An 18,351-nucleotide genomic window follows, 5' to 3' on the forward strand; every position below is an offset into this window, starting at 1 on the left:
AAACGGTTTAGGGTTCTTCAAAGAACCTTATCGTAAGGTTCTTCCGAAGAACCCGTATAATGTGTTCTTTGAAGGGGGAGTGGGGGGAGTGGGGGAGGGTGGGGGGAGTGGGGGAGGGTGGGGGGAGTGGGGGAGGGTGGGGGGAGTGGGGGAGGGTGGGGGGAGTGGGGGAGGTTGGGGCAGGGTGGGTGGTGGGGGAGGGGAAGCAAAATTTTGTGACAAGGAGGAAGAGGGAGGTTCGTCGAATGTGACATCACAAAAATTATTTTAGTATAACTGTTTCATTACTCACGGTCGTTTTAATCTTGATACCAATCAGACATTTATAGTGCGCATGCGTCTCCGAAGATTTTTTGTTTTCCTCTCGATATTTACAATTATTTTTTTTTGTACTTTGAGATACCGAAAATAGGAACACGTTTTTAAACTATTATATTTTGTTTTTTTTAGTATTGCAAAGTTTTATAAGATAGTCAAATGACAAAATATTATGGATAATTAAAAAAAAGTTTGATTCGATTGCTTTTTAACAAACTTTCAGGAGCTGTAATAAAGAGTATTATTTTTTAAATTTTATGTTTTTTCTAAACTCTTTAACTTTTTTAATTCAATTTCTGAAAGCAAGAACTAAACGGTTTCTAAAAATCTCATCTAAATTCTTTTAGAAAACGCTTATCTTATTAACTAGTCATTTTTTTAAAGTTATCAAATAATTGGATTAAAGAAGTACGGTATCCAATCTAAAAATGTCTACTGTTGTTGCTACTAACCACCAATCATGTCTTACGAAACTGTGCAGACTATGTGGAAACTATATCGGCAATGATCCAATTAACACAAAAAATATAAAGATTAGAATTGATCGGGCATTTTTCACTGAGCTAGAAGAAGACAGAATGGACACCCACCCACCCAAAATTTGCATGAAATGCTACACACACTTGAGAAATATCGAAAAGCGAGGAACAACCTCTAATTTCAGTTTAAGTCTATGGCCACAAACTTGTTTCATTGAAAGATGCATATGTTTTTTGAAAAAATCTGGTAGGAAGAAAAAAAAGCAGTGTGGAAGACCACCATTAAATGACAAAGTTGTTTGGACAAGAGAGTCAATTTATAAAATAATGGAATGTTTTTCTGGACTGCCTCGTTTATGTCATGATTCTATCGATGTAGCTGATAATCCACACAAAGATTTATTTTTATGCAACATTTGTAAAAGATTGTTACATAAGCCTGTATTACTTAATAATTGTCAACATTTGTTTTGTGCAACATGCATTTTTCCAAACATAATTGAAAAATTAGAAACAGAAAATAAATGCACAATATGTTCCTCTAATATAACTCTTGGTAGTATCTTAAAGGCAACGTCAATGCAAACTATACTTGAGAATTTAACTATAAAATGTTGTAATAATACATGCAAAGAAAAACTTGCTGCAAAAAATATAAGCTATAAAGAAGAACATGAACAAACATGCAAAGTTAGAAACAAATCACAATATAGTTCCCCATTGTCTAGCTCTTCATTGACAGTTACAGAGATATATAAAATAAATGAGATTTGTGAAATCCCTAAAGAGTTAGACTATGCATTTGCTCACTTTGCAAAATTGAAAATGGCAAAAAACAAATCACATTCTTTTGAACTCCCTTCAGGTGGTCCGCGGGTAAGCTATTTTTACTTTTAAATTAAAATATGCAATATAAAAAAATAATAGTTTGAAGAATAGTTTTTAGTTGAATAATTGGTCTTTAACAGGCTATACAGTTTAAAGTGACTCCAAAAATCTATAAAACTTAATAGTATAAGCCAGAAAACTATTAGAAGGCGTCAAAATCAAATACACTATTCACTTATTGAAAATGCAGGACCAGCAAAAAAAGCAAAAATAAATCAAGCAGCAATTATGCTTAATTCTTTTAGTAAAAATGATAAAATCGATATACTGAAAAAAGCAAACATCCCCCAAGTTTAGATAAGGTCAGAAGATATTGTATCACTAAAGACAGATTGTGGTTTACCTTGGTAAAAGATGAAAAAAATGATTAGGTAAGTACTTCGAGACCCGAGGATGTTAATCCGGCTCTGCACACACATATATATTTATTTATAAATATCTTTATTTCAGATTTTTCCACACAAAAAATGTCAAACTACCGTCACTTTCTAATCAGCAAAAAGTTTCAAAATATTGGTCAGGTGATGATTTGATTGTTGAAAACAAAGAATTTCTGTTTGAATTCAAAAATGAAAAAGGAACTTTTGAAATAAAAGATACTCCTACAGCATATGTTAATGATTTACCATCCCATTTAATCAAGTTACTGGATGAATTAGAAAAGTAAGTTCAAAATATGTTTAATTTTTTTGTAAATAATTTGTATAAATTTTATTGTTTGTTTTATAAATAAGCAATTTCTTCTTTATTATCGTAGATATAACCAACTAACGTATGAAAAGATAAATCCTAGTGAAATACATGTAAAGGTTGGTGGCGACCATGGAGGTGGTTCATTTAAAATGAGCTATCAGATAGCTAATGTTTCTAAACCTAATTCTAAGAATAATACAACAGTTTTCAATATATTTGAGGCCAAAGACTATAGAGCAAACCTTAAAATTGGGCTCTCAAGACACATAAATGAAGTTAGACAGCTTCAAACAATGAAATGGAGGTTAATAATTAAATATTTCCAAAACTTATTTGCTCTTCGATTTGTAAAAATATTGTTTGAAATAAAAAAACTTTTAAATCAATTTTAAAAAATTGTAATTTTAGGGTTAAGAACTTGCGAGTGTTTATGTTTGGTGAATATGTATTTCTGTGTGCTATCTATGGCATCACAGGAGCAACTGGTCAGTCTTAAGTTTTGTATTCTCTAAGCTTGTATTCTAGATTAAATTACTAAAACTGAAATTGCAAAAATTATAAAAATTAAATAACTTATTTGTAAAAAGAACATAAAAGTTATGTAATTTTATTTAACAGGTCGTCATTGCTGCTTATTCTGTGAGATTACATCAAGTGAAATGCAACTGAATACTGAAGATCGGCATCGACAAACCAATTTAAGAACGCTTCAAACTTTGAAATCAGATTATGAACGATTTAAAAATGATGGAGGCAACATTAAAAATGCAAAAAAATTCAATAATGTAATTGATGAGCCATTGTTTGATGTACCAATTGAACAGGTGTGTATAAATTGTTGTCGAACTTTAAATGCATACAATATATATATATATATATATATATATATATATATATATATATATATATATATATATATATATATATATATATATATATACATATATATATATATATATCTCTTTTATAACACAACTAACTATTATGGGATTGTTTAAATCATTTTACAGATAGCAATACCAGCTCTCCACATCTCATAGGGAATATTTCTAAAATTTTTTCACATGTTAGAAACTGAATGTCATCTTCTTAATATCAAACTAGCTGGATTTCTTGCAATAAATGATAAACACCTTGACTCAAGTGAATTTGACAAATATGTTGAAAAGCAAGCAGAGATAAATCAGTTAAAATATGCGATTGATGATATAAATAATAAAATTCTTATTCAAGATACAAGTGTTATTGAAGTACTTCGTAACCCTGAAAATTCAGATTACTTGCGGTTAATGTACACAGAGAGAATTGCACGGTTAAGATCAAAGAGAATAGAAAAAGTATTTATTAAATAGTGCTGGAAATAATTATTTATTTTAAGAGCATTGTTTTTTTAATTTATGGAGTGTATTACCTGGATTTTTTGTACAATATTTATATTTAATTTTTAAGGAGGCACAAATTGCAGAATGCTGTAAAGTTGAATTATTAGAAGAAATTGGGCCAATAAGAAAAGGAATTGAATCTGTTTTACAGTCGTGTGGAGTGCAACGTCAAGCATATCATAGTTGCTCGTTCATAGGAAATCATGTTCATAAAATGTTGAAGGTACGGTATGAAAATATAAGTCTGTATTTTCATTAAATAAAATCTGTTAAAATTTGTTATGCATTTTATGCAGGTTTTTACAATCTCTACATTAAATTATAAATTCCAATTAACATTCCTGATCAAATATATTGCAATCCATATACGTATTTATGCATTCCCCTAGTAGTTTTCAATCATAAAATATCAAGAACATCCAATTCATGTAGAGGCGATTAACATACAACGAAAATTCAATATTTTGTTTAACAACTATTCTAAGTGTCACAATGAAATGAACTCATGTCATTTATTCAACGAAGAAAAAATCAAGAGTTTTGGTAAGTTTATTGACTATAATAAGAAATATTTAATAAATTATTGTTTAAAGACAAATTTTTCCATTATTTATTTACATTTACTAGTTAAGTTTTTTTTGTAGAAATAGCAGTATGTGAATTAATGAAGTTTTTTCGAAACACTTGGACAAAAGAATCAATAACTCCCAAAATGCATATGTTAGAGAATCACATGGGAGTATTTTTGAGCACATGGGGAGTAGGTCTTGGATTATATGGAGAGCAAGGTGGTGAGAGTATACATGCAGAATTTAATAATATCGAAAGAATATACTCGAGCATGTCTGGTATACGAAAACTAGAAAGTATTATGAGAGACCATTTCATAAGAAATAACATAATGGCAAAGTCATTAAAACCGCCCATCATCCCTCGAAGAAAGAAAACTGCATAATAAATTTTATGTTTTATGTGTAATAAAATGATTTTGCATAATAAAGTTGTAAAGTTTATGACAAATATATATATTTAATATGTTTGTATAAAGTTACTTTAAGATGTTGTCGAAATAAGTCAGCCATATTGTTTTACGATTAGTGAAAAAATATCGAAATATTATTCATCTTCTTAGCTGCACATCTTTATGTAAAAAAATGACTGGTAAAAATACTGTGTTAGATATTATAGTTTAACTTTTATTCTTTCCGATGATATATAATACTATATTTCAAAAATCGATCTTCGTAGGTTTTATTAAGGAATAAAAATGGTTGTAAAATCCGCGATGAAATCTCGGTCAACTTTACAGGTGAATTTAAACTTCAGGCGTGACATATTTTTTGTTACTTTTGATTTTTTCTAATTACAAAAACGTATGTTAATAAAAAAAAAAAGTTCATTAGTGAGATTTAATACTTTAGTATCCTATATATGAAAGATTGAAAATACCTTTAAATTCTCCGTTTTCGAGGCTGATGGAAAAACAGTTTTAAATGCACAATTTATTTTTTACGTAATGCGCTTGCGCATAATAAATGTCCATTGCGAAATTACCGTGTACTACACGTTCAAATGAAAGAGTGTTTTAGATTGTCCAAATTTTTACTCACTCTTCTTATTTTTATGCGTCTTGTCGTATTTTAAATAGTTTTAAGTTCGCAAAAACTGCCATCACCTTTTTTAAGACATTAAAGCGCAGCGATACAAAATCATTAAATTAAAAACGTAAAAATTAAGTCTAGAACTTTAAAACCAGGGTTTAAAAAAGTAAATAAAACATTTTTAAAAAATTATAACTAATAACATAATAGCTTGTAAGTTAATTATCTTTTATATTATTTATTTTTGTGATTCTTATGTTTTTAAACATTAGAGTTTTAGTTCCGTGCACATTTAAGCAAGAATATATAATAATCTAAATAACTAAATAAATATATAATAACTAAGTTAAATAGACTTGCTCATTCTTTTTTTAATAACTTTGCATCTATTTCCGTTCTGTAGCTAGCCAAATTTAAACGCAAAAATTGAATTGTCTCAATATTTTATTTCAAAGAAACAGTAAGTGAAACCATGCCTCGTCCATGTGGAATTTTGTGGGAGCACTTTGAACATGTTCAAGAAGCTAGTAAAGTGGCTACAGCAAAATGTAAGAAATGCTTTAAAAAATTTCCCATCAAAAACTCTAAAACATCTGAGATGCTGAAACATTTTAAGGTTATGCATCCTCAAATCTTCAAAGATGTTCTGAAGTCTAAAGTCTTAGCTAAACGAAGTACAGAAGAAGCATTTGAAGAAATTGATGTGGTTGAAGAGCAGCTTTGTGAAAACTCACGTCCAGAAACGAAAAAACCCAGCCGGAAATTTCCAGATCATTTATCTGAACAAGAAACACAACAGACCCTGCGGTAAATTTTCATTTTTCAAGTATGATTAAAACGATTATTAAGAGATGGATAAGTGCTTTATCTGTAAAATAATTTAACCTGTAGGATTGCCTTATATTTTCCTGAGTGAGTCAACTTTTCAATTATTTTTTGATACTTTTTCAGTGCTTTCACCAAGTATAAAACCGATGACAGCAAACAACTGAGATGGGATCTCGAAATAATGAAGTTCCTTACAACAAACAACTTGGCCTTCAATCTTGTGAACACACGTGGTACAAAGGACCTCCTCCAGTTTGCAGACCCCAGGCTCACTGTCAAGACAGATTCAGCATTTAGTAGATTCAAGCTTCCACTGTTGTATGAGAATGTGAAATTTGCTGTTGACAAGGTTTTTGCAGATGAGTTACATCACCGCAGTGCAATTGCAGTCTCAACCGACATCTGGACATCAAGGTCAAATGATTCTTATCAATCTTTGACCATTCATTTCATCAATAAGTCATGGAAGCTGCAAAAGTTCCTTATGAATGCTTCATATTTTACAGGTAAGTTTATGTTAATATTAGACTTTTTTACTTTACATCTTTGTCTTAGAACAAAAATTATGATTTTTTTGTGATTTGTTGTGAAAGGTCGTTCAAACAGCAACAGATTCTTTCAATTTACTAAAAATGTTTAAGGTCGCCACAGTAGTGAGGCCATTGGAAAAAAAACTGAGCAGTTGTTAAAGGAAGTTCCCCATGTGGAGAATCTGGAAGTTGTTGCTTTCCATGATTCAGCTGCCAATATGAAGAATGGAATGCAACGTAGCAACATCATCCATCGATCTCTTCCATGCTCTGATCATTTGCTCAATCTTGAAATTTCTGGAGCAGTTATAGCTTGCCCAGAGATGAATAGTGCAGTTGAACGCTGTACTGCACTAGCTTCAAAATCTCACAAGTCAACCCTTGCAAAGCAAAGGATTCAAAAAGAAATTGCTATGGAGAAAGATGACCTAGTTCGTTTGTCAGGTATGAGCACAATCTTTATATTATATTGTATATTGGCAAAGCAGTGTTCAACAATTAAGTTACAGTATTTCTAAGGAATATTATTTGAAGGTAAAATTGTATAAAGAATACATTATTTCAACTAGAATAAATAAATATATTTTTCTCTTTTTTAGATGATGATGAAGCCTTTGCCAAAATCATTACCCCAGTAGCAACTCGCTGGAATTCTGTCACCATAATGATTGAAAGTGTGATGAAAATGTGCCGAACACTTTCCAGCATTCGGGACAATTCAGGACGAGATGATGGCAATTTTGCATAGGTCATCCCAACAGAAGAAGATTTTAAGATCTTTGAGAAGTGTCTGGATGTAATTTTACGTGTTGCAGAAGTATCTGGGACTTTGTCTGCTGAAAACTACCCAACCATCAACAGAGTTATGCCTTTTTTATAGGACATTCAATCCTCATGTCAAAAGAAACCGTCTCTGTCGTTGTCAAGAGGTGCTGAGCCATTTGTCAAAATATTAAGCAGTGAACTCAACAAACGGTTCTCTAAATGTGGAGGAATTGTGGAGGCTTATGCATTTGGAAATATGCTAAATCTTTTTTATCGTGGCATTGGTGCGGAGTGCATCAGGAAGAACTTTCAAGAGATGTATGAAAGGTTGATCCTCAAACATGAAAGTCATCAAACATGGTTAACCAAGCAACCTCAAGGTATTTAAAAACTTTTAAAGTAGCTCATTATTTTTAGGAACAGATTTTGTCAAGCTGAAAATTGAAGTTTTTAACTAAAGTACTTTCTTGTATCTAAAAAGTCTCATATAAAATAGAAACAAATTGCTTCCAAAATTTTAATTGAACTGTCATAGCAAAAAAGGTTTGATTAAAAAAATCAATTCAGGTTTTATTTGATTTTCAGCGCAAGTAAATCAGGTCAAAACCGAAGAAGAAGAAGATCCTTTAATGGCATTTGCTCTCTCACAAGAACTTCAAGAATCTCAGATGCAGCCCATCGTGGTCAAATCTCCAATTTAGACAGAATGGGATGAGTACAAATTCATGCCAAAACCAACAAAAGTTGATGGCCTGAAAAACATTTTAAACTGGTGGAAAGCAAATGAGTTGAAGCTTTTGTTAGCATTGGCTTTGCATTCCAGCATCATCTTTTTCTTCCGAACGGGCTTTTTGTTCATGTGGAAGCATTGTTTCGTGCAAGAGAACTAGACTTCAGCCTGAGAAAGTTGATAAACTTCTTTATATTCAGCAAATTTTTGACCGTGTTGAAATTCGTCGATGGAAGCTTATCGCCAAAGATAAGTTTGATGAAGCTCCGCACCTCCATGAAGATAATGTCATCTCTGGGTCAAGTACTGATTCATCAACCATTAATCAGTGATATGGAATGTTAATCAGTTCAAGTTAAGACTAAACATTTACATACTGAAAACAGTTCTATGATTTTTTTGTGAAAAAATATGATAAATATTTTGAGAAAAAAACTAATTCCTTTCCAAATTTTTAAAAGGAAAATGCACTTGAAGTCTTGTAATTTAGAAAACAATTTCAAGACTTAATTTTTGGTCTTGAAAAGTCTTATCAAGTCTTGATTTTCTTGAAATTATTATTATGTAACAAGACCACTTTGAAAAAGTATTAATATGTCTTGAAACATTTAAAGACTATAATGGAACTGTCTTGGTATTGGTATTGAAATAAATTTTTTACGAGACGCAGACCCTTACTCAGCACCAACGTCAAGAACCCTCTAAGGTTCTTCAGAGAACCATTCGGCTTTAGAGTGTATCACATAAACTTAACTCTATGCATAACGTATGTAGCACAACTTCATTAATATATTTCCTTTTTCTCATTATAGTAATCAGTTGATGATTTTTAAAACTAAATGTCAAGTAACGTGTTATAGTACTCAGTAGGCAGGTCCGTTTTTAGGGGTCGGAAAAACTATAACTTTGCCACTTTATTTTCCCATTCTACGTTGATATACAAGACTATTCCAAAAAAAGTTTTAAAAATATTTCAATTTTCCTGACCTCCCTAAGGGTTTGAATATTTTTAAAAAAGTCATTTTTGACCAATTATTCGTTAAATTGCTATCTTAATTGGATCAAAGACCAACAAAACTAATAATTTTTTTTTGGGTGAGTTGGCTCTCCTATTAGGAAGGTTCGTATAAAATTTGAGCTCGAAATATTTAAAATTTCTCGAGATAACACATTTTGAAACATGACCTGGTTTCTTTTAAAGACCTGGTTTTTACTATGTTTTTAATTGTGTATTTATGTAAATACTCTTAAATATTCATTAAAAAACTTAATAAAATTTGCATTTAATAAATTTGTTAAATAAGTAATCCAAATATTGTACTTAATAAAGATAAAAAATAAAAGTAAACTGTAAAAATGTAAAATACTTTGACTAAAAGTTTTACAAACACGTTTTGTAAATAATATACATAAAAATTCAGTTAAATTTTTCTTAAAAAATTTTCTTACAATTTATTAAGTATTTCTTTGGACCAGTTACATTTATAAAATGGAAAATTAACTCTGTGTTCCTTCAAACCAGTAAAATATCTTGTAACTTTTCCTCTTTAACTGTTGAATAGATAAAGTCTTTTACCAATTTAATAGCTCTTTCACAACAGTCATTGACACAGACTAATCTCTTTATAAACCTTTGCATATTTTTATAATCAGAATCATGAGTCCACAAATCAGGTGGACTCTCTAACCACTTTGATAAGTAAGGAACTATTTTAAATATTAGCCAAGAATTTTGACCAACGTATTCATTAAGTTCTGAACTTTCATTTATTTCTACAGGCTCAAACTTTTTAAGTTTAAAGACTTCAGGTAAATTTGTTTTTAACAACTGCTGAGCAACTTTTTCTTTAACTTTATTGTCAAGAATTTTATCAAATAAACAAAAGACAACTGTTTCTTCAGAAAGATAATGACTGTCTAAGATGGCTTGAAATAAAAGCTTGAGGGACATCAGCATCAAAATCTTTCATTTTTATCATCTCTTTAACCGTACACAAATCATTATGAGCAGCAGAAGCAATTTGACTTGATTGAAGAAAGTTTTTTGCATAAACTGAAGCTACATATATCGCAGCCTTTGAAAATACTATTTCTTCCTCTAGGGTTAAAAACTTTATGATTGGTTGAGTAAGCTTCATTGCCAAAATGTATAAAGCATCTGCCATAAATCTAGCTTCATGTTCAGCAGCTGGTTTGTGTATAATAAATCCAGGAACTGCCTCCCTTCCTTCCAGAAAAACAATAACATATTGACACAGATGTTTATAATCATTTCTGGGTAAAGTATGAAGTTCCAAAGCTTTTTTGCAAAAAGTTAAACTTTTTTTAGCCATATCTTCTAATGGAGTTCCACTAACTTTGCACCACGGAAACTTTGATAACTGATCCATATTTTTTTGAACATTTTCATAATTCATTGGCCAAGCAGCTTTGAATCTCGTGTAAATAGATTTTGATGGACCTTTGCTATCTGTTTTAGGGATTTCATTTATTGCATGTAAAATATGTCGTTCTTGAGAATGTTTTCTACAAATAAGCCTTAACAGCGGTCGATTTAAAAGTTCTCCTAAAATACTTATACAACCCTTATTACAACCAGTGTTACATACTGTTGTGTCAGCACAAATTCCAATTATAAAGCTTTCAATTCCAAACTTTTTTATAACATTAAAACATGCCAATGCTTGATCATATCCTTTTCCTGATTGACATTCAACTGTGCCTAGCAGCTCATCCTGTTGATTTCCATTTGTATTTAAATCCCAGTCTGGACTTGTAACAACAATAGCTAGACGTTCATTTACTTCAGAAATATTGTCTTCATTTAAAGCTGTAACTTTTTTTGTATCAATGTGCAAAATTAAATTAATATTTTTACATTTTTCTTTTATTTTTTCATTAATTAATTCTGATTCACTTAAATATAAATCTTTTCTTATTTTTTTCTACTTTTGTCTTTGAAAGTTTTACTTCATTAAGATTGATATTTCCACATCTTAAAAATAATGCTAATAATCCTGTCTGTACTCCAACAGAAATTCCAAAACGTCCACAAAATGTTGAGGTTTTTTTGATAAGTTCATCAATATCAACTGTTACTGTCACTTTATTTCGTTTTATGTTAGTTGATTGTTTTTCAATTATCATTGATTGTTTATCATTATCAAAATTTTCTAACAAAAATAACTCTTGATTTCCATTAATGCAACTACTATTTGATGAATATTGTTTTAACTTTGAGTTTTTTGTGGTAGATTCCTCCATTTGCTCAAACTCCTTTGCTTATCTTTTGCGAAACTCTTTGTTGGAATAAACTTTTTGATATATTTTGTCTATTTTGTCAATTACCATTGTTCTTCATAAAACAAAATATCGCATGCTTTTGCAACTTTTGATCGAATTCTATCTTTTTCAATTATTTCATAAAGTTTTGGGTGCCCTATGTCAAACAATTCTTTTTCTAATGCCAAAAAACTATTTTCATGTAGCTTTTGTGTTTCCGTTTTTTTTGAACGATATGATAACAGTTTCTTGTGATGATATATTAATTTGGAAACATTTTCCCTAAAATAAATTAACAAATTTTTATTTGTCATTTAGCTTAAATTTTTATATCAATAACTATCAATAATTATGTAATAAACTATGAATATTATTTAAATCGATAGCTACCTAATACTTCTACAACTAATGTGTGGTATACCACCCATAAGCCACGGTTTTCTAAGAGCAGAAACAACGCATTTGGGCTGACATGTTTTACCATTACAAAGCAGCTCGTGATTTATATCAAGAGGGCAGGATATAATTTCGGTGTGTTTTTTATTTTTATTAAAATTTAGTAATCTGCAGCAGTGATAAAAATATCTTAAAACGTCGCCTTTTGTAGGCAAACTTCTGCAATCAATTTCGTGGGTTTGTCCTAATAAATATATTTCAGTATTTGAACGTGTTGATATTGCCATTTTAAATTTAAAAAGTTGCAAACGCAGCGCAGTTTCATTAAATAAATTATTGCGCGCTGTGTTTATAACTCTGCATAAGTCTGGTAGAGCAAATAAAAAAAAAAAAGTTCACTAAAAATGTACTAAATATAAATTTACAAACCCCTAGGGAGGTCAGGAAAATTAAAATTTTTCAAAAACTTTTTCAGAAAAAGTCTTGTATACCAACGTAGAATGGGAAAATAAAGTGGCAAAGTAATAGTTTTTTCGACCCCTAAAAGCGGACCTGCCTAGTATTCAGTTAGGGATGCAAAAAAGATAAGAAGTTTAATTAATCTGTCACCCCAAAAAAGGTTTAGCCGGCCAAGATAATATGTAAGATAAAATAATCTAAGAATACTGCTTATATAATTTCATTTGAATTTAAACAGAGTGAATTTAAAAAATTAACATTTTTAAAGTTCTATTGGTTTAAATACAAGAAGTATTCTTATATTTAATTAAATTCAATACATTATGTAACGATAGGTTCACAATATTTCACAATGCACATTATCAACAATTGGTTTAACTCCCATTAGACATTGTCCCATTGGACTATTAATAATATTAATGATTGGTACACAAATAAATCCCTTCAGAGAATATTTCTGCACGAAGGAATTCTCCTACCAAAGCACTTAAAAGCCGTGCGACTAAACTTAAGAGAGACGAAACAACAGAGAACGATGAAGAGATTTTATACTATTCCTTTGACTTAATTTTAATTTAAATTTTATTTACTTTTTTCTCTTTTTATGGTAGAAACAAAATGTTGAATAATAATTTTCATAAAAGTAAAGTCTTAAACTATTTTGTAAAAAACAATGACTCTACAATAACCACGTGTAAATATAATTATGTGTAAATATAATAATGCATTAACAAACAAAGTTTGCAACAAAGAGCTAAAGTACAATGAAATTACCAGCTCAATGGCAAATCATTTGTATAGTAACCATCATATTAATATTAAAGAGTCTAAACTTCCAAGTACAACAACTGGTCATCTATCTATCAAAGCTGCATTTGCAAACTCTTACTGATATTGTTTAAGCTCGCAGAAATATAGAGACTTAGAAGAATCTATGTGTAACTTTATTCTTCAAACAGGCCAACCGCTGTCAATTGTTGACAACAATCATTTTATGAAAATACTAAACTCGTTTGATGGCAAGTACCAATTGCCGACTAGACAAACGTTTTCGTATGAAATAGTGGCGCTTAAATTTAAATTACTTAAAATAAAGGTTATGCATCTTTTAAACGAAGCTGAACTTTGCCATCTAACAACAGATGGATGAACATCACAAGCCTCGCATTCATACATCGGCGCCACTAAACATTTTGTTAATCAAAATTTTTTGTTTTAAAATCGATTCGCATTTCATTAAAGCACAGCCCAAAAGCTCATACTAGTCTATATGAATCGGTAAATGTTAAAAAGGCGGAAGTCACATTTTACAAAATTGACTTTTTTGTAAATTTGTATATTCAAAGGATAGCTCCATCATTTTGTGTTAAAAAGGTTTCTGTCAAAAGTTTTCTATAGCCTGTACAGTGTCTAAAAGTTTTGGTGTTTTGTTAAAAGGGCTGAAGTCCATTTAACAAAAAAACAAGAAACTTTGCGCTGAAGACAGCGGACCAAACGTGACCTCACTTTATTGTTTTGATTGTACAACAGCGTGGTAAATAAAGTTGATTTATTACGTTTGATCGTTTTAACAGTGATTTAAATTGATTAACTGCTTTTTTTAATGGGAGAGAGTGGTAGTGAGTCCGATCATACAAGTTATAAAAAAAAGATAAGAAACCCAGATGATTATAAAAGGAACAAGATTAAGAAATCTAGGCTTACTGGTGTGGCATATGAAAACCACAGGGGACAAAAAATTAATGCAAAGTCTATCGTATATCCATGCAGGTAATAGAAAATACACAGTAATTATTAATTTCATGACAGGTCTATGCCATATTGTATTTCAAATTTAATTTGTCTATAATTGGTCAGATTTAGGCTCTGTAATTTATAGTTGGCCTATAAACCTAGGTTGTGATTGCTTGTTTAGGTTGTAAATATTTATAGGCCAAAGACAATAGAATGACATTTTTTGGATAGTCTACAACTACTTATCGTATTTTAACTTAAAGTCTATTTTGTTTCTTAGACAAGGCTACCTATAATATTTTTTATAAAGTAAAATTACATCATAACTTTTTTTTTCAGTTGTTCAAGAAAGTGCATTGAATCTATTGGCAAAGACAACCTCGATGATGCATTTATAAACTTCTACAGCCAGTTCAATACAAAAGATAAGCAGGATTTATTTTTACACGGCTTGATTGACGTTACGGATATTGTGAGGAAGAGGCCTGGTTCAAGAGATAGCAAAGGAAATAGTCGTGATACCTATGAAGCTATTGCACGAAAAAGAAAAAGTAACGGCGGAACCAAAAAGGAATTTATGTACCATGTTTTGATCGGAGATGAACGAGTACAGGTATGCGTTGTGGCATTTTTATCAATATTTTCTGTGTCAGAAAAGAGGGTTCGAAGAGGGGTTTAAAAATAGATAGAAAGCAGTTAAAGATTTGAGACGAGTACATACGAGTTACATTACCAGTCATGATATACTAGCTATACGCTCACATAGACTCTTTTCCAAAAATAACTGATCCACTATGGCGGAAAGGAAAAGTATTTTTTGAGTGAAGATTTGAACGTGAAACTAATGTATGAACTATTAATGAAATAAAAAAATAAGGGCTGAAGATTAGTTACAAGTCCTATTATAACTACTAAAATGAGCACTTTCATTTACATTTCGGGCAACATCAAGTAGACACATATTGCATATGCGGAGAGTTAAAGCTAAAGATAAAATCACTTCATCATAATGAAGTTGCTAAGCAAGCAGCAGTAACTGACTTGGCAGTACATACCAGACGCACAAAGAAATTTTACCAACCCATAAAACAAGATGTACAGGACGCTAGGGAAGAAAAAAATGTATATGCTTTGTCCCTAGCCGTAGATTATATGCAAAACATTTCACTGTACAAAAAACCTGTGCAGGAGTTATTTTACCTAAGGCAGTTAAGGGTTAGTGTATTTTCTATTCATGATGTGAAGAGAAACGTTGCAATACTCTGCCTTTATCACGAGGGGCAGGCTAGAAAGTCTCCAAATGAAACTTGCTTCTTTCTTTTGCACTACTTGTCTACTTGTCCTCAAGAGTATGATGAACTCAACTTTTATGCCAATAATTGTGGGGGGCAAAATAAAAACGATTGCTTTTCAAATCTTTTTATGGCGCTTACTGACCATAAATGGATTACAAAGGTCAATCAGTTTTACCCAATCAGAGAGCACAGTGTTTTGCCCTGTGACCGTGTCTTTTCGATTATAAAAAGACAGTTAAGAAGGCATGACATAGTGTACAGCATTCAAGAAATAAAATTTTTTTTATTAAAATGTAGTAATCAAAGAAAGTTTTTATTGGTTGATACAGAGAGTTCATCTCTAGTTTACGATGTTAAAAGTTGGCGGCCAGTTCACAATAAAAAAAACGTTACCTCAATCGAAACAATAGGTATACCCAGAAACCAACTCAGTTTGCAATAAGCAAACTTCACCATTCTCAATCGGATTGTGACAACATCGGTCAAAGTAAAGTCAGTGAAATTTTCAATGGTATTGTCAAACATGCTTTTATAATGAGAAAAAATAATCAAAGCAAAGTTAACCAGCCAGTACAGCTTCTTTACCCAAACGGAAAGGTTCCAATAAAATCTACTAAATTGAATGATTTAAGAAATTGTATTAACCCTTTGCAGGTCAGGGTTGCCGTATGGCAACAAACAGCTTAAGGTTACTTTAATTCTATAATTTTTTAACTAACCCAGATGTTCTTGGTTTAATACGGTATTTAAACTATGCTAACGCAATTAGTTAACAAAGATTGCAGTTTAGTGGCATTTTTTATGAGAACCATTGCCTACATTGTCGCCACATTTTTCGGAATAAAATAGGTATCTATTTCAGGCCATCAAGCGGTGTCAGAACTTTTAGTTTTAGTATTATACTTATAGTGAATGTTAATTATAAGAAGTTTTTCTGTATTTTTACATTATTTGCTTTTTATAAGCTTTGACTCTGTGATGCATAACTTAATAAAAATTATTTTGTTGCCATACGGCAACTTTGTCCAGTCAAGTATATATTTTGTATTAAATCTTATTTTAGATATATCGCTACTTTATATCTTCAAAGTAAATAATAATATTCTCAATTCCTATGTTTCCCTAGTTTTCCTTTATAAGGGAAGTTTAATCCAATATTATTTATATGTTTATTATATTGCCTCTCTCTCTTTTTGTTTATATATATATATATATATATATATATATATATATATATATATATATATATATATATATATATATATATATATATATATATATATAATTATGTAGTGATAGTAGATAATTTTATTTTTATACACTAAGTTAAAAAAAAAAAGAAATTAACTACTAAAATTGTTATTACGGAAAGACAACGTTATAAAAAAACGCGATACACAGTTCAGGATGTTGTGAACTTTGTACTTGAGCCTGGTTCTGAATCAGAATTGTCAGAACTCTCCGAATCCTCTGATAATGAAAACAAAGCTCGACAACCTATTATTGATTGTGATGATGAAGAAAAAACAGATGATGAAGAAATATGTCCAGGTGAAGATCAAATTGAGCCAGTAAGCAAAAAAAAAAAAAAAAAAAAAAAACCACACGAGTTTCGGTGGCGATCTACAGAGCCGCAACCAATCGTTTCAAAATTTATGGGAGAGTATTTTGCATTAGCTCCCGATGATTTCACTGAATTACACCTTTTGATTGTTTTTCAAGGATCCTTTTCTTATAAAGTAGATGCAAACTCTGGTCTTTTGCTACTTAGATGATTTGATAACAAATGTGTTCATATGACCTCAAGATATTGTTTGGCTAATACATCTGGTAATGTCAAACGATGGGATCAAAAAAATAGGAAATATATTCATGTACCTCGCCTAGAAGTTGTAAAAGAATACAATTCTGGAATGGGTGGTGTTGACTTGGCTGACTTGCTTATTAGCTTATATCAAATACCCATGAAAACAAAAATATGGTACTTACGTGTACTTGTTCATTGGATGGATATATGTAAGATAAATGCTTGGTTGCTGTATAGAAGACATGCTAACCAGTTAAATATTTCTCAGAGTAGCCAACTTAACCTCCTTCAATTTAGCAGTCAAATTGCTAACGGTTTAATAATGAAAAGTACACGAATTGACAAACCTATTGGCCAACCGATAAAAGAATTATTAACTAAAACAGATTTAACTAAAACATGACATTGCAAAGTTCAGGTACCAACACCCCAAAATTATATACGATAGGATGAACTTGGACAGTGGCCAAATCCTCAAACAACAAAAACAAATGTTGATAGTGCAAGAAAACCATTCGTATGTCTTGCTTAAAATGCAAAAGTTTTTATAACACCCTATAAATAAAATTTCGGACAAATTTTAATTGCATTTATTAAGTAATTTATTTCATGCACGCAAAAAACCTTTATACTTATTTGAAAGAGGATTTTATAATCTATTCAAATTTAATTCAATTAAGTTAAAAATATTATTTAAATATATAAAATAAAATGGTCAAAGTAAAGGACCTTGAAAAAATAATGGAAATTTTTTTCCAAAAAAATCGAGAGAAAGGTAAAGCGTTTGTTGCTTAGCAGTTTATGGAATGGGGTTTACCCAGATCAACTGCTTACGATAAAATTGTAAAATTGGAGAATGGATCTCAAAAAAGAAAATATGGAAGTGGTCGAATCGCTAAGGTAAATATTCCAAAGTTTGCTGGATTTTTTGAAAACAAGTCAGGGTGCTCCCTAAAGAAAGTAGCTCAAGTTTTTAACTGTAGTAAAACTCGAATTTCCCAAGTATTAAAAACAATGACTAACATTTGAACTTTCAAAAAAACAAATCGTCCAGATCGTAGCCATCAGCAGAAGAAAGCTATGCGTACTAAATGTCGTAAGTTATACGAAAATTATAAAAACTTGGATTTTGTTATGGATGATGAAAGCTATTTTACCTTAAAC

The 18,351-nt window shown here is 30.7% G+C and overlaps 3 protein-coding genes and 3 pseudogenes across 5 annotated transcripts in view; 4 read left to right on the top strand and 2 right to left on the bottom strand.

Moving 5' to 3' along the window:
• The window catches only part of LOC149880876 (uncharacterized), a 189,979-nt gene that overhangs the window by 6,540 nt on the left and 165,088 nt on the right, over window positions 1-18,351 (bottom strand). The window lies entirely within an intron of this gene.
• LOC149880878 (uncharacterized) lies at window positions 739-2,792 on the top strand (annotated as a pseudogene). Its single transcript, XR_016445369.1, has 5 exons — window positions 739-1,673; window positions 1,766-2,056; window positions 2,136-2,348; window positions 2,443-2,682; window positions 2,787-2,792. The product of XR_016445369.1 is annotated as an uncharacterized LOC149880878 (transcript).
• Window positions 3,428-4,019, top strand: LOC149880879 (uncharacterized). Its single transcript, XM_090067895.1, has 2 exons — window positions 3,428-3,715; window positions 3,828-4,019. Exons 1-2 carry the CDS (start codon window positions 3,443-3,445, stop codon window positions 4,017-4,019), a joined length of 465 nt encoding a protein of 154 aa, XP_089924021.1. The 5' UTR covers window positions 3,428-3,442.
• LOC149880880 (uncharacterized) lies at window positions 4,042-4,879 on the top strand. Its single transcript, XM_090067896.1, has 3 exons — window positions 4,042-4,056; window positions 4,153-4,303; window positions 4,405-4,879. Exons 1-3 carry the CDS (start codon window positions 4,042-4,044, stop codon window positions 4,713-4,715), a joined length of 477 nt encoding a protein of 158 aa, XP_089924022.1. The 3' UTR covers window positions 4,716-4,879.
• On the bottom strand, window positions 9,660-16,361 carry LOC145186051 (uncharacterized; annotated as a pseudogene). Its single transcript, XR_016445679.1, has 2 exons — window positions 11,887-16,361; window positions 9,660-11,778 (listed from the first exon to the last, which is right to left on the bottom strand). The product of XR_016445679.1 is annotated as an uncharacterized LOC145186051 (transcript).
• On the top strand, window positions 13,955-17,155 carry LOC149880881 (uncharacterized; annotated as a pseudogene).

Source organism: Hydra viridissima, unplaced genomic scaffold (genome assembly GCF_058129835.1).
Source record: "Hydra viridissima isolate aposymbiotic clone 2 unplaced genomic scaffold, HvirCarnegie_v1 scaffold_12, whole genome shotgun sequence".
NCBI lineage: Eukaryota > Metazoa > Cnidaria > Hydrozoa > Anthoathecata > Hydridae > Hydra > Hydra viridissima.

Coding starts and splice junctions, on each gene's coding strand:
- LOC149880879 (XM_090067895.1), top strand. CDS start 3,443: ATGTTAGAAACTGAATGTCATCTTCTTAATATCAAACTAGCTGGATTT. Junction 3,716..3,827: donor GATCAAAGAGAATAGAAAAA/GTATTTATTAAA, acceptor TTAATTTTTAAG/GAGGCACAAATTGCAGAATG.
- LOC149880880 (XM_090067896.1), top strand. Junction 4,304..4,404: donor AGAAAAAATCAAGAGTTTTG/GTAAGTTTATTG, acceptor TTTTTTTTGTAG/AAATAGCAGTATGTGAATTA.